Consider the following 16,299-nt stretch of genomic DNA (forward strand, 5'->3'; position numbering starts at 1 on the left):
GACTGGGATTTGTTGCAAAAACAAACAGGCTACTTCTTAGCCAGTATATAGAGACTGAAATGATTTTGAGATCTTATTTGAGTAAAAGGGATACTTTACAGTTTTCTATGTAGAAGTCTGGACTGTATTGACCAAATATGGTCCAAACTCTTACATGTAGACATATTACAACTCAACTGTGTCATTGACACTTTCAGATACAACTTACTTGAATTTGAACCTGTCTGTGTTTCATTTGTGAAAACAGCCTACAGATTGAGGCCCAAGTGAGAAACATGAAACGGTCAAGTCTTCCCTCTCTGTCTGCGTAGTTGACAGAAGGAGGGGCAAGGGCCGGCTACTGAGACAGTTTCAGTTGTACCAGAACCAGCCTTTGCCATTTCCCAACACACTCACTCACTCCCAGCTACATGTGCTCACAAGCCAGTCATTAAAGCTACTGGGTGGGAAAGCATTGTCTGAAAAAGCTCTGTGTGAGCGCTCTTGGCTAGGCTGATTCCTGGAAAACATCACCTCCCTCTCTGCCTATCCGGGACTGAGAGGTGTGGTGGTGACGGGATGAGACACGGACTTCATGTTTGAAAACTAGAAAAAACAATTCAATTAAATAAATAATGGAAAAAAAAAAAAAAAAAAAAAAAAAAAAAAAAACCCTTGTTTATGTAGGTCGGTTTATTCCGAGTTTCAGGGTGTGGCTCGAACATCTGGAACATCTCAAACATGCGCGCGCACTTGGTTTTTACATATAAATAGATATGCAATGATAAAAAATTTACATAAGTTGCTTTGGACTTATGAGGCAGACAATATTCCGTGAGTTATACTAGTTTTTTTCTTCTTTTTTGCTTGTGTTGCTTGAAACAAGAGTTCAAGCTTCGCCTCTTTCCACATTCCTCCTCTCTCAGGCACACGCCCTGTGACAACGAAAAAAAAAAAAAAGTTGGCTGGAGTGGAGGTTAAATCACGGAAAAGATATGCGCTGTTGTTTAATCTGGTGAGGAGGATCTGGAAGAAGGAAAGAGAGTAGCTGCTGAGAGTTTCTGTTCTCCTCTTGTTTCCTGCACTTTAGGTGAGTCCTGCTTTCTTTTGGAGCTTTCATGCCGCGCAAAGCTTTTTCTAATTAAAGCAGCTTTTAGATTCCAGGCTGCTTTTTTCCCCTCTCTCTCTCTCTCTTTTTCTTAAAACTCAAGACCATCTTCCTTGGGAGTGTCTGTTGTGGTGACCGCCAGGGCTTGTTTTCCCCTCGTTAGTAATTCAACTCCAATCCCTTTTACACTTCCACAGAAACCGGACTCTCCACTCACCCTTTTTTATTTATTTATTTGCTGCCTGTGTGTGTCACTTCTTCCTCCAATCGCTTGACAAATTGTCAAGATTAGTTTGAGGCTAAATTTAAACGAGAGACACCGTCACCGCCAAGCGCTGCAGCTTTATCAGAACCGTGCTTTTTTTTTTTTTTTTTTGGCACACGTGTGCCCAGTTCCTAAAACGCTCGTATTCAGTCTAGATTCGTGTAGTCTCTTATCAGCCTGAATTATTTAGTTTTTGATAAGATCCCGGTACTGAAACTCGTATAGCCCGGGTCTGATGTAGTTAATGACGCGGAGGAGGCCAGTGACCTGACTGCTGACAGGGACGAGGTGGGGCGGTCACACCTTAATGAAACAAACCTGAACTGGGTGGAGCGGATCAGTCACTGGGATTGACAATCCCCCCCAAAAAGAAAAGTTGCAGAGGTTCTGTGGATGTTCTGTTGAAGATCTTCCGAGATATCCGAGGGAAAAAAAGTAACATTTTTCATTCAGCTTAGCTTAACCCATTAAATGTGGCTGCTAAATAATAGACGCACAAGAAGGACCTACATGAGTCATTGAACCAGTTTGTACATGGCACCTCTTATGTACACATTAAGTCATCACCTGCTGCACATTCATACCAGTGTCTGTTTATGAGCGTCTAATGTGACACTGTAATCAATCAAGAAACAATAAATCAGCTCAGGCTGCTTACATGAATGTAGCAACCTGAGCCTTTTCAGAATAACAGGTTACTTGTGAAAATGTTACTGCCTAGCATCTTATTTCACACGTTCTAAGTACAAACGTAAGAAATCATCTACTCATAATACAATAGAGCTTTGGAAACACAAGTTGGCACAACTGATGTGAAATGGAGTTGCACAATATATCAATTCACAGTCACATGTATATTTGGCCAACATGCTCACGACCAATAGACGTCGTCATTAAGGAAAAGAAAGAAGGGAGTCAGGAAAATTTGGAGTCAGTTCAAAATTCAGCAATATATTTTTGTAAAATTGCAAACCTTTAATGTGACTTATATATAGGCAGTCAATAGTCAATACTGTGAATTGTTTGATGCAAACATGTCCCTATGTGAAAATATAATTTCCTGCCGCACCTAATTACTTTATTTTATCTTGGCAACAGCATCTGTTGTTAGGTGTTAAGCGTAACTAGCAACGATTCGGTCACGTCACTGTGAAGGCTGTTTGGCCCACTGCTTATTGCAGATTTGTACCAATTCAGCCATTTTGGAGGGTTTTCTAGTTTCCTTAAAGTCCAACATCTGCCCTTAAATTAGGTCTGAACTTTGGTTACTCCTAGATGCTTATTTTGTTCTATTAGAGCTGGTGTGTTTCAGATCATTGCCCTTGTACACTGAACACAAACTCAGTGCCAAAAATGCTCCTTCAGGATTGTTTGGTAGGGAGCTAAAGTCTTTGAGCCATCAATTACAGCAACTACCAAAGGCTATTTTGATGCAGATATTAAGATATTAAAATTAGAGGATGTATTTGAGAGACTCTGTGTCTCTCAAATAAATTGAGTGTAGGAAAACCTGTATATCTGCAGTCTGAATTCACATAAGGACCAGCGTACGTGCTGCAAATGTCCACTAAGCCGACACAAAAGAGTCAAACTCCCCCTAAACAGAATCATTGGGACAAATAAAACAAAAAGCGTAGCTTCACACAAGCATTCATTCCACATGAGTCATTCTGATCTTCACACACTCTGAATCGGAGCGAACATGTGCCGAGGGGAACCTTCGAAATATCCCCTTATGCATTTAGAACAAACACTGACCATTGCAGGTCACTTTTTTCCCCTCCCCAGCGTTTCCTCTCTTTTTTTTTTTTCTGTCATCCTGCCACCTCGACTCAAAACGTCTTGCTGTTAAATTTTTTCCCCGTCGTGCTGAAAGGCGACGCTGACGGATGGCGGTGTGCCGGACGGTTTTTCTTTGCACCGATGCCGATACCGCACACTCCAGTGTGCAGTCATCTTTGCTGTTTGGTTTGTGAAGGATGTAAGGAAGGTGTTGGGACATTCATAGCAGCTTATTAAATAACAATGAGCAGCATGCTGATGATAGATGTTTTCTTGCTGGTTGATTAGCTGTGTGCGCGTTGTATGTCGAGGTGAAACCAAACCCAGGGTTTGGTTGCTGCCTCTCGCTCACCTGCTAATTAGGTTAATGCAGCAGAAGTCCAAGCTGACCTTCTAATGATATGCATGTGTGTGTGTGTGTGTGTGTGTGTGTGTGTGTGTGTGTTTGTCTATTTGTGTATGTGTGTATCAATGTAGGTTTAGTGTAAGTTTTAAGGTGTGGCATCTGTGTCAGATAGAGGATCTAGCAGCTTCTACAGTTACTCCCAACGCCGCTGCCCCAGGAATCCGTCACCATCACTCATGCCGCGGCCTCTGGGCAGTTTCCGATACACACTGGAAATCCTGCAGAGCAGCCTCACTCCGCTCTGCTGATACCGATCAACTCGACTCAAGTGTCTCCAGCATTTTTCCAGGCTGGTGTTGTGCAAGAATGAGCTTGAGGTTTATTTTACAAGGACTAAAACTATATAGTAATGCTCATAGTTTACCACTTTAGAAAAACAAAAACAACAAAAACAAAAAAAAAAAAAGCCTGAACTGAGTTAACTGCCCTGAAATGAACTGGCTCACATTTACAAAACAAAACCCTGGAGGGAAACCTGTCACAGATTAAGACAGGTGGAGGTTAACGTTTCAGTAATGACACTAAACATACAGACTGATACAAACATATTGCTACTCTTAAATGTATGAAACAAGTTGTATTTACTAAAAAAAAAAAAAAAAATCAACTTATCTCTTACTGAGACCCAAGAAGTTTGACAAGCAAAAGCCATTAAGTTAAATTTTAACCAGAAATATTGTTGTCCTTCACAAATGCAGTAATTAAAACACGTTTAAAACTGAGCAGTTGGCATGAAGTTATTCTTAAGGTGCTTTCATAAGGCAGGAAATCTTCCTAATCAACTATCCATTATAAAAACTCGTGTCGTGCTTCACAACATGCAGTGTTACAACATTGCCATTTTTGCAGGTTCTTACTTGGGAATCTGCTTTTAAGCAACAGGAAATGAAGCTTTGTGTGTAATGATGATTACTGTCAAACAAGCCGTTCTAAGGCTAAGAAATGGCCACAGATCGTATTTAGCACAACGACATCATCATCATTGCTGATGATGATGTCGTTGATTCCATACTCCTCCATCCAAGACATCAGAAGTTTATGGCTTCGATTTGGTTGTTGTTTTCTAAAGTCGCTCGAGTCGACTTCACCAACAGCAGTTAGTTTTAATTGACTGCAGCTGTGAGCAGCTCTTTTTTTTTTTTTTTCTGTTGCTCAGTATTTGTGAAGGAAACCCCCACATCGACATTAAACCTAACAGGCAACACAACAGACTGTTATGTGTGTATTATTTTTGAAATGAAGTAGTTTTTTATAGACAGATGAAATTAAATTTTGGCCTGCATGACAATGTTGGAAAAACCAAAACCCTGGATTTCTCTGCAAGACGTTTATCCTATACATTTTCAAGATTTTTTCAAGCTTTCTGTTAAAAAAATGCATTTTTTTAACAGAAAAATACATTTTTTGAGTTGTAATGCAACATCCAGAAAAAGTTCATATGCATTTCTCTTCAAAAGACTATACCAATTTCCCCGATGATGACCTGAAAGGCTGATCTGTAGAAAACAGCAAAAAAAAAAAAGTTATAATTCCCATCTCATTAGTTTCACTGACGTTTCCTTATGTTTATTTGCATCTTGTGGGCGAACCACACGATGTTTTGGGTCACCTTCATAAATTAACACCAGCGACGCGCCATCTGTAATACGAGACAGATTTGTGTCCCTGCCTGCTTCTGTAGGATACCGTTTTTACTTCACTGGTAAAGTTCACAGAGGTCCAAGCGTACCTTTTTATTTGCCGTCAGCAGTCTTGCTGAAATATTCTCATTACTGCCTTCATTTGTGCAGAGTGTTGTGAAACAGGAGCTTCTGTTTCCAGCTGCTATTAGTCACTGTGGTGAGGGGTGGGAGGGCGCTCAGGTGTTGGTAATAATTTGCTCTGCTCAGGTGTCCCAGAAAACCACAGCGGTGCACCAGCGTGAGCAACATAAAGATCCTGATCTTGTAGGAGATGGATGAGATTTCATCATACCCGTTCTTCTAGTGCAGTGACATGACGGAATTGACATTTTTTGAGTTCAAAACGGTTAAAAATTTGGGTCAAAATCGTATCTGTTATAGCTCAGCAGCTTCATGGAAAGCTTCGTATCCAGGGATTGGTTCAGATTCCTTCAAATAGAGCAATGCACAGTGTTTGTGTTCAGGTTGTTTGCTTGACCACTTGAGTGATGTTTCATGGTTCGTACATGACCAGGGTGAGTCACGTCTTGCCGCAGCAGACGGGTATTAGGGAGGAGTAATCTGAACTTTCAGAGCCTCGAGTGTTTTTTTTATTTTTTTTAAATTTAGGATCAAATATCCGCTGCCAGAGATCATAGCTTTACCTTCATGGACTCCCACTTCACTCCCCTCACTGTTTTCTTCTCTGCGCTGACATAATTTGTGTTTCCCATCTTTCTTATGTAAAGCAAAGCTTAGCTGCGACACAGTTATGCAACCTTATTTTGTTTTATATTCTTCTAACTTTTTCTGTTAGTCATAAGTGCTGAAGAATGTGCACACATTATGAAAAAATGTTGCATAACTACAGAATGAAAAGTTAAATCAGCTGTTTGACATCTTGCTGTTCTGCCAGCATGTCTGTCATTTGATTCTATTTTCTTATTTGAGTCTATATTGATTTTTCTTTTTACTTCACTTCTCGCCTGATGTTTTTTTAAATGAAAACTTACTTTAATGAAGGTGAGAAATTAAACATTTTCAGCTCTGACAGGACGAACACAATCAGTACAACCAAAACTTTTCTGAATCTTGTCACATATTTCTTTGGCGATATAACAGACCAACACAAGGTTGTGCATATTCTGAAGTGTAAAGAAAATGCATAAATTTCAAATAATTTTTTTTTTTTTTTTACATAAAAATGTGAAAGGTGTGTGGGATGCCTTTTTCATCCAGTCCGCATGAGTCAGGTTTGGTCGGACCATCGTTCACTGCAATTACAGCTGCAAATCTTTTGTGTCTACCAGTTTTGCACGTCTAGTTTCCCATTTCTATGTAGGAGATGGATGAGATTTCAAAGTAGGTCAGTCACATTCAAAGTAGGCCTTTGCAAAAATCAATTATTAAGTCATCCAGTGACAGATTCTCAACTGAATCTGGGTTGGGCCTTAGGAAAGAACAGCTGGATTTAGGTGTATTATAGTTATTTATTCATGCGGCTGCTGAGTACAACAGGTTACAGTGGATTTTATTTGGAGGCAACACAGAAAGGGGTTTCTTACTTGCAAAAATGTTCAATAACTATGTGAAATTATCTTTCCACTTAACTATTCTGCACTTCTTGGTGTCGGTGTGTCTCATAAAATCCAGTGAAACACACGTTTATCATTACAATGTGGCAATATGCAAAGAAAAGACACTGTAAAAATAACCTCTTTTAATTAAATTCCCAAGAGATCCACTTAAAGGCATAATGTTTGAGAGTCTGGGAGTCTAAGATATGACCGTATCTTCCTTTGTCACTTCCCACACTCAGCTGTCCTCCTCTGCCCTTGTCTCTCCTAATTGTAGAGATATGGAGGCAGCCATTAAGACCATAGTGACAACGTTTCTTAGTTCTGCCAGAGGGAAAGAGGGCCTCGACAGTAAAACCTTCCAGAAAATGGTCAAGAGCAAGCTCAGTGGCGTCATGGAGGTGAGACCACGTACAATCGGTTGCTCTTTTACGCATCGCAGCTGAACCCGTTTAACCCAGATTGTTTCTTTGCGTCCCACATGGCAGGACACAGACAGTTCTTCTGCTATCAAGGAGATGCAGCAGAACCTGGACTCCGACAGCGACGGAAAAGTCGACTTCCAGGAATATCTCTCTCTGATTGGCTACATTGCCAACAGTATGAGTCAGAGCAAGAGTGAACAAACAGCAAACTCGTCATAGGAGCAGAGGTCTTTGCAAGATCGTCAAACTAAAGCGCATCCTCTTCTTTCTAAAATTGAAACATTCCAGCCGTTATGTGTACTTTTTTCTTTATCAGAAGTCAACAGTCATGTTACTGAATTCCCATGTTATTTTTATGTTTTTTAAAGATTCATCTTCACAGTTTTATACATTAAAATTCTCTCAGTTGGTCCTTTTGTATAACTGTTTAAAGAAAACATGAGTAACAAATAAACACTTTGTATTAAAACTAGAGTGGAATGTAGTTTTTTTTGTTTTTTTCTTTACACATTTTCTTTTCGGTAACATTCGGTAAACTGCTTAATGAATGAATAAGTATCTTAACAAAATAATCGACGTGCCATGAATTAAATAAGAAATTTTAAAAAAGTGTTTGGTCCTTCATATGATAAACCACATCTACGTTTAGAATATTTTCATCTCCCTGTCTCATAATGAACAGGTTGATATTTGGCTACTTGTATGAAGAGCAGAAAAGAAAAAAAGTTGTTTCTTACCAAGACATCAATCTAGTCTCTGTACTCTTGTCTTCTGAGAGATTATTTAGTTTATTTATCTCTCACCACCTTGTATTTCATCTGACCAAAACTCACATTTCTGGGTCAAATCCCTGCATCAGCTCCACGTTATGGTGTGATGGTGGGTCTTTTTTTCTGTATGTTTCCCAAACAACCAGTTGATAAATTACCTTTTCTGGCTATTATGGAGAAATGTTAACCCCAAGATGTCACTCTTTTCCACAGTCCTCTTATCCCTCACCATCCTGCTCACAGAAGGTGATGGGAACATAAACCTGCGTCCCTGTCTGTTGCTTAAAACGTTTCACTCTGCCTTTCTTGTGCCCATTCCCTGACTTATTTAGATCATCACATATGTGCTTTAACAGAACAACATGTTTTCTTGTCTTTCCCATCTTAAGGAGTGCTAAAGAGAAAGAACTCCTTCACTAACCCTAACCAAACAGTAAGAGATGATTTGCTAACGCCACAGATTTTCACTCTCAAATTGAAGGTTGTATTTTATTTAATTTTTTTTAATGTTTCAGAGTGACATTATGCTGCACTCAAAGATTAACTTAATTTTAGGGCTTTTCACACAGCAGTACCAGGGATGCAGGCAAACACTGAGGATGCTGTATGCACTGTAGTTTCTCTCTCCACATTGTCTGATAGGTAAAAATGCAGAGCTGCGTTCCTTCCCCTCTCCTTACCTGCCGCACTTGCTAAATATAGCTGTGAATTCCCTGGCGAGCCAAACTCACCGGCCGCTAGATGCATGAAGTGCTGCAACCAGATCCTGACACACAGTATGCTTCCCTTTGTGCCCCCATCCTGCCTCTTTGCAACACTATCCACATATATGGCGTGTAGGAGCGTGCGCTCACACCATGCCACCCCACTCACTGACACCATATACTTCAGCAAAGACGCTTAATAAGCAAGACGGACGACGCTCTTACCAAAACTGCACAATCAAAGATAAATTTCACGGCTCTGTGTTGCAATAAATGTTTCAAACTTGCGTGCGTTGCGGCTATCTTTAACACAGACACATGAAGCGGGGAGGATTCGTGATCCGAACCGTCTCAGAGTATGTTTCTGTTCCTGCTGAAGTGAGCCTGCAGCGGACTATTTGAAGAATGTTTCTGTTCCCGTTCAAAAGTGACTGTGGTTAAGCTTTTATTTTCATGCTGTTTGCTCAAACATAAAGCGCCTCGGAGTTTGGAGCATGATTGTGTTTGTTAAAGTATTCATGTGTGTTTTGTCCTCTCTTTGTGTGAAGGTTTTGTATGGGGATTTCTCTGTATGGCTGCCAGGTGCAATGGCTCTGTTCACCAGCGCTGCACTAATCCAGCTGGATACTATATCAGGCATGACCCACCCCCCTCTCCCTCGTCCCCCCACCTCCTCTCCCCTTCTTCCTCTGCGAACACCTCGTCCACACAGTCACCCAAACACAGAGGTTATGAAGTTATTTATCTTGATCTTGGCTCATTACTTAGCTTAGCACTCCCTTCTTTGTTTTGGCATGAAATTCAAATGGCTTGCACAACACAACAGGATAAACCACTGTGTTTACTGTAAATCATCAGAGAAAAAGTTGACAAGACATCTGAAGACAAAAGCCAACTGTGTTCAGAAAATCCTCTTGGACTATCAGGGGATCATAAACCAAGGTATAAATATTGCAAAAAAAAGAAAAAAATACTTCAGACTTGCATATTGAAACCAAGTTGTCACCTGCATACAATTAAATTTACTGCTTGGATTAATATCTGTTTCAACTCCAAATATAAATTCACTTACTGCTACTTGCATGTTCTCTATTAGCTTTGGTGATTCTAACACACTGCTAATGAAAACCGCACAAAAACAATGTCTAAAAAGAAATTAGAATACGACCTAAGACCAATCAAAAGGAGATTTTTAACAGAAGTGTCAACCTGCTGAAACACTGTGTCCCAATGATGTGCAGCATCTGCGCCCAGGAACTCACGATTGCTTTGCATGACTTACTGCATAAATGCAACGTGCCATCGAGGTGGCCAGCCTATATGGCTCTGTTGTGATCTGCAGGAAGTCCAGGTTTGTCAGCAGAGGGATGCATGAAACGCTAGAAGGGTCCAGGTGACTGAATTGATCATGCACTTCAGAAAAAAAAAAAAAAATATATATATATATATATATATATATATACTATTTTATGACATGGGACCTCAAGCTATCACAGATTGTGGAAACTTCACACCGGACCTTGATCAACTTTGATTATGTGTTTGAATAGAAAAAAGGATTTTGTACCACTTTTCAGTACTCCAGTGCTTTTTCACATCTGTTGTCGTTGGTTCAGGAATAGTGTAACAGAATGTGACGGGTTAAGTGCTGAGACTCTTGAAGCTCCAGCAGCTAAAGTCCACAATTTGTGAATCTCCCCAAAACTCTTGACCGGCTTTACTTCACTGTTCTGTGAAGAACTTAAAACACACGTTTTCCTTCTACCTTCCACTAATATGGTTTCTGAAAACAGTGTGTGAACAGCCAGGTTCTTTAGTAATGACCTCAATGTGGAGGGTCATTACTGGGCAACTGTGCTGTCAGGAGTCTTTCCCCCCAGTGGCCTCATTTAATATTTGAATCTATGAGAAACTTCCATTTTGGATTTTCATAATCTGTAAAGCATAATTACAAAATCCTCTAAAAAAAACCCCATTTGATCTAAGAAATCTATATAAGTTTTGCTTTTCTTTAATAGCTGAAATAAGCACCTTTTTTTTTTTTTTAAATGATATTGTAATTTTCTGAAATGTATGTTCTCAGTATTTCTCTGAAAATGTCATGTCCAAGTAGCTCAGGAACAAGCAGCAGGTGGATCTTGAAGTGCGCGTGTCGATGACAGGTGTCTGGCGCGTAAACAGAGAAGTCGGAGTGGAGAAGATGCAACGGGGCAACAGGTGGAAGGAGGGAGAGAGGTGGAGGTGGTTTGGGTGGAGTAAATGGGTTGTATTTAAGGCGCCGTCGTCCAGAGCCTCCCTATCAGCCTCTGTCGCCTCCTCTGTCTGCACCTCGCCGTCAAGCCCGGAGCTTCATCTTCATTCAGGTGAGAACCAAAAGACGGTCTCTGGCAGTAGAGATCTCCCTTCATATGACAAGAAAAGTTCATTTTTAGAAATGCGTTTTATGGATATGGTGCACTGTTTTTGTTTGATGCAAAGCAAAAACAAGCACACAATTAGCTTTCACCCCCTTTTCCCCCCCCTCCCCAATTACTGAAAAGCCTCTAATCCTCATGTTATGGACAACAGTGTCTCCAAAGCTGCTGAAAAATGCTCCTCTGTTCATCTCTGACGCTGCAGATTCTCGCTTTCCACAAAAGGAAAATGAGTTGGTAAGCCAAAAAAAAAAAAAAAAAACAAAACCGATGCAGCTGTCAGAACGAGTCTCTCACAGGTTAGAGGTGATGCAGGTCGGAGAAAGGCAAGACCTTACACTCGTATCTGCCGTTTTGAGCTAAAGTAAAAGGCGGATCAGGTTGCCCCTGAGTGCATCTCTTCCTCTTGTTGTTTGGCCAGAGTTTGATTTCACCCATATCAACTGGCTCGCATGTTCGGCCGCAAACTCCTTAAGAGGTCCACGCACTGCAGCACAGCAGCACGTTAATTGAGGATTTTTTTTTTATATATATCTTTATCAGGAAAACTGTCAGAGAGGAAACAGGCCTAACTTCTAGGTATTTCCAACTCCTATCAGTTTATTTTACCCAGTGACAGAATGCTTTTACTCCTCCATCAGCTTGACTTTTTCTTTTTCTACCTGAGAGAGCACCACTTAGACCACTTTTGCTACATCTCCAACCCATTAACTCTTTGTTCCTTTCCAGAATGTCTCTGCCCAACTCAGAGAATGCCACCACCCTGGAGAACGCCATGCAGCTGATGATCCAGACCTTCCACAAATACTCTGGGAATGAGGGGGATAAATACACGCTGAGCAGGGCCGAGCTCAAAGAGCTGCTCACCACGGAGCTCGGCACCTACCTGGGGGTAAGGAAGCACACCAAGATACACACACACACCTACACACATACATACAGGTGCTGGTCATAAAATTAGAATATTGTGATAAAGTTCATTATTTTCCATAATGTCATGATAAAAATTAAATTGTCATATATTTTAGATTCATTGCACACCAACTGAAATATTTCAGGTCTTTTATTGTTTTAATTTTGATGATTTTGGCAAACAGCTCATGAAAACCCAAAATCCCTGTCTCAAAAAATTAGAATATTATGAAAAGGTTCTCTGAACGAGTAATAAAAATAATCATCTGAATCAACAAAGTAACTCTAAACACCTGAAAAAGATTCCTGAGGCCTTTAAAATCTCCCAGCCTGGTTCATTACTCAAAACCGCAGTCATGGGTCAGATTGCTGACCTGACTGCTGTCCAGAAGGCCATCACTGACATCCTCAAGCAAGAGGGTGAGAAACAGAAAGAAATTTCTGAACGAATCGGCTGTTTGCAGAGTGTTATATCAAGGCACCTCAGTGGGAAGTCAGTAGGAAGGAAAAGGTGTGGCAGAAAACGCTACACAACGAGAAGAGGTGACCGGACCCTGAGGAAGATTGTGGAGAAGGGCCGATTCCAGACCAAATTAAATTTTCATCTCCATAAAACTTTTCAGCAGATGGAAGCATGAAGTGCTCCAAAATCTTCTGATAGCTGCTGCATTGATCCTGCCCTTGATAAAACCCAGTGGACCAACACCAGCAGCTGACATGGCACCCAGACCATCACTGACTGTGGGTACTTGACACTGGACTTCTGGCATTTTGGCATTTCCTTCTCCCCAGTCTTCCTCCAGAGTCTGGCACTTTGATTTCCGAATGACATGCAAAGTTTGCTTTCATCCGAAAAAAATACTTTGGACCACTGAACAACAGTGGTCCAAAGTGCTGCTTCTCTGTAGCCCAGGTCAGGCGCTTCTGCCGCTGTTTCTGGTTCAAAAGTGGCTTGACCTTTGACCTGGGGAATGCGGCACCTATAGCCCATTTCCTGCACACGCCTGTGCACAGTGGCTCTGGATGTTTCTACTCCAGACTCAGTCCACTGCTTCCCCCAAGGTCTGGAATCGGCCCTTCTCCACAATCTTCCTCAGGGTCCGGTCACCTCTTCTCGTTGTGCAGCGTTTTCTGCCACACTTTTTCCTTCCTACTGACTTCCCACTGAGGTGCCTTGATATAACACTCTGCAAACAGCCGATTCGTTCAGAAATTTCTTTCCGTTTCTCACCCTCTTGCTTGAGGATGTCAGTGATGGCCTTCTGGACAGCAGTCAGGTCAGCAATCTGACCCATGACTGCGGTTTTGAGTAATGAACCAGGCTGGGAGTTTTTAAAGGCCCCAGGAATCTTTTTCAGGTGTTTAGAGTTACTTTGTTGATTCAGATGATTATTTTTATTGCTCGTTCAGAGAACCTTTTCATAATATTCTAATTTTTTGAGACAGGGATTTTGGGTTTTCATGAGCTGTTTGCCAAAATCATCAAAATTAAAACAATAAAAGACCTGAAATATTTCAGTTGGTGTGCAATGAATCTAAAATATATGACAATTTAATTTTTATCATGACATTATGGAAAATAATGAACTTTATCACAATATTCTAATTTTATGACCAGCACCTGTATGTTTCAGCTGAAAAGCAGTTAATACATCTTTGACTCCCTTTTTCTCACAAATGCAGAATGCCCAGGACAAAGAGGCTGTGGACAAGGTCATGAAAGACCTCGATTCAAACAACGACGGAGAGGTCGACTTCACTGAGTTTGTCATCTTGGTTGGAGCTCTAACTGTGGCCTGTAACGACTTCTTCCTGGAGTTCAACGATAAGCCGGAGAAGAAGTGAGCGGCTCGTAGAAATCCGCTGTTGCAAACACAAAACCCCCTACGCTCCAGCGAGGAAATGGTAACAGACATCCTGTCATAAAGCTGAAGTGCGAAAACAACACAAAAAAACACACTGACCTGAGCTGTAATAGTTGCTTTTTGTTTATTTATTGTGTTCTTTTTGTCTCATTGTGACTGCAAACGTGATTATATGATTTCTCATTTCATCTCCTGTCTGGAATTGCTTTTTGATACACCTTCAAGCTAAATGTTTCTTCCCCTGGAAAGAATAAACATTAATTTAAACCGTGAACTGTCGGCTCTGTTTTATTGCAGCACGGAATAAAAAAGGAGAGCAAATAGACACCAGGGGGCAGCATTACTCCCTGGTTTATCAAAAAAGCAATATATAGTAGCAGAAGAGCTCAAACAGGTTTATACACAGATTTAAGACACATTTTTGTTGTCATACAAGAATGTGTATAGATACAGATGCATCATTGGTGCATTTTACCCTGTGATAGTATATTTCAACTTTTATTTTTGTTGTTGCGTTTGAAGTCATTACTGAGATTTTGAAAATGTTAATACAGTGTAAATTAGAAGCAGAAACTTGTTGTGGTTTGAGGGTCGATTAAAATGGTGAAAGTTTCATGTGTGTATTTATTTGTTTAAAGGGAGAGTGTGCAATAATGAACATAGATGTATCCTGTCAATGTGCCAGATTCAGGCTATAGTCAAATTTTTAACTGAAGTCGCTCGATGATGTAAGACTAAAACAGAAAAAAGTGAAAGAGGTACGGTTTACAGTGCCTTAAAAAGGTTAAAGCTATTCAGGCCTCTTGTTTTCTTTCTTTCTACAGCTGCCAACAATTATTGGGCTCCTATGCTATAGCCGCACACGAAAGCTTTGTGCACGTGTAAGATGTGTAAGAGTAAAGGACGACGACAAGAGCCACAGACGATTAATCTGAACCTACAACCTTTATTGGTCCAGTTAAGGTGAGCAGATTTCAGAGTCGGGAATGGGGGGAAGGTGAAGGATGGTGGAGCATAATCATCAGAGAGGAAGTGAGTGGAAAAAGGAAGGAGAGCGAAAAGGTCGAGGGGAGCAAACAGAGAGTGGGCAGCGGCACTTTCTCTGGTGCAGAGCCATGCAGCCAACAGTATTCACGGGTCTCTGAAAGGCTTTTCACACTTGTATGAGATCTGCCAGGGATCCCCACGGGTGATCCCATCGTGGAGAGGCAGAGAGGGAGACGGCTCCCAGCGAGTGAAGCTGCAGACCTTGGCCACACGACTGCAGAAATCTGGAGAAACTCACAGACGATGACAACGACAGGGATGACATAGCATTTTTGTGTGTGTGTGTGTGTGTGTGTGTGTGTGTGTGTGTGTGTGTGTGTGTGTGTGTTTAGTTCTTTTCCTTTAAAGTGAAACGTTGGGAGTCCTTTCTCTTTTCTGGTTTCCACTCAATTTTTTTTTTAGGCAATTTCCACTTACAAGTACAGTTGATCCTCTTGAGCTCTTTCTTTATTTCTTAAGATTTTTAATTGCACATGTGATTGCAAAGGTCCTTTTGACCGTCTAAGACCCTGATAAGATTCTGGAAATATTAAGACTAACTTCCAGACATTTGTGAGTTTGGAAGACCAAATATAAGGGGCTGGAGTTTGGCAGGGACTAATTGAAGGAGGGGTTGGAAGACACACATTCTTTATACTGCAACTCTCAGAGGTGATAATACAGAAGGGTGTTCACATTTACACATCAAAGCTCGGGCGCTGAGCGAGAGGATTAGAGATGCACCTGTCAGAATCCTGTGGTGATTCTGATTTTCCGCTTTTGGAAATCTTGAAGCTGGCTCTGATTTCTCCTTAGAAACAATTAAAGGATAACCGAATGGCACTAGAAATCTTTTGCAATTTAATCTTCCTCATGAGATAACGCAGTGATTTGTATTTAGGAAATAGTGTAAGATGAAAGACAGCCTGAAATTAATATGACTTTGTCTGGTAATAAATGGATTGGTGTGTCAAATGCAAATGTTTTTTGTTTGTTTGTTTGTTTGTTTGTTTATTGCACCAAGAACCCAGCAGGATCAGATCTGATCAAAATGACTAATTGTGTCACCAACAAGGTTTTACTATAATTTCAAAAACAGAAATATGAATGATTTTAAACTAGCTTAAGCATGCTATGGTAGCTTACATGACAAAATCAGCAGAATTAGCATGTAATCCTTAGAGAATCTATATCCTCAATCTGAGATTTCCAAATGCGTTCAGCATTCCTGCTCTCTGCTGAAACTGTTGCTCTCCAGCTGCCTGAATTAACCTTCTCCAGATGTCAGGGACAACCCTGTTTATTCAAAATACCTTCTCAACATATCTGTGCTTCCTCTGACTATGATTTTAAGCGCCTTAACGATGCAATATTTAGGTAGCTTTGAGTACCTCCGAAGATGGCG

The 16,299-nt window shown here is 40.8% G+C and overlaps 2 protein-coding genes across 2 annotated transcripts; both read left to right on the forward strand.

The window, feature by feature from the left end:
- Nucleotides 1–844: 844 nt before the first annotated feature.
- LOC106916265 (protein S100-A1) lies at nt 845–7,677 on the forward strand. Its single transcript, XM_014984432.2, has 3 exons — nt 845–1,069; nt 7,056–7,179; nt 7,267–7,677. The coding sequence occupies exons 2-3, from the start codon at nt 7,060–7,062 to the stop codon at nt 7,420–7,422; spliced, it is 276 nt and encodes a 91-aa protein (XP_014839918.1). The 5' UTR covers nt 845–1,069; nt 7,056–7,059; the 3' UTR covers nt 7,423–7,677.
- A 126-nt stretch (nt 7,678–7,803) lies between these two features.
- Nucleotides 7,804–14,142, forward strand: s100t (S100 calcium binding protein T). The gene is made up of 3 exons (XM_014984431.2): nt 7,804–11,040; nt 11,821–11,983; nt 13,687–14,142. Exons 2-3 carry the CDS (start codon nt 11,822–11,824, stop codon nt 13,846–13,848), a joined length of 324 nt encoding a protein of 107 aa, XP_014839917.1. The 5' UTR covers nt 7,804–11,040; nt 11,821; the 3' UTR covers nt 13,849–14,142.
- The last annotated feature ends 2,157 nt before the right edge of the window (nt 14,143–16,299 follow it).

The sequence above is a fragment of the Poecilia mexicana genome, unplaced genomic scaffold (genome assembly GCF_051168715.1).
Source record: "Poecilia mexicana isolate PSO_F unplaced genomic scaffold, ASM5116871v1 scaffold_16, whole genome shotgun sequence".
Taxonomy (NCBI): Eukaryota; Metazoa; Chordata; class Actinopteri; order Cyprinodontiformes; family Poeciliidae; genus Poecilia; species Poecilia mexicana.

Coding starts and splice junctions, on each gene's coding strand:
- LOC106916265 (XM_014984432.2), top strand. CDS start 7,060: ATGGAGGCAGCCATTAAGACCATAGTGACAACGTTTCTTAGTTCTGCC. Junction 7,180..7,266: donor AGCTCAGTGGCGTCATGGAG/GTGAGACCACGT, acceptor CCCACATGGCAG/GACACAGACAGTTCTTCTGC.
- s100t (XM_014984431.2), top strand. CDS start 11,822: ATGTCTCTGCCCAACTCAGAGAATGCCACCACCCTGGAGAACGCCATG. Junction 11,984..13,686: donor AGCTCGGCACCTACCTGGGG/GTAAGGAAGCAC, acceptor TCACAAATGCAG/AATGCCCAGGACAAAGAGGC.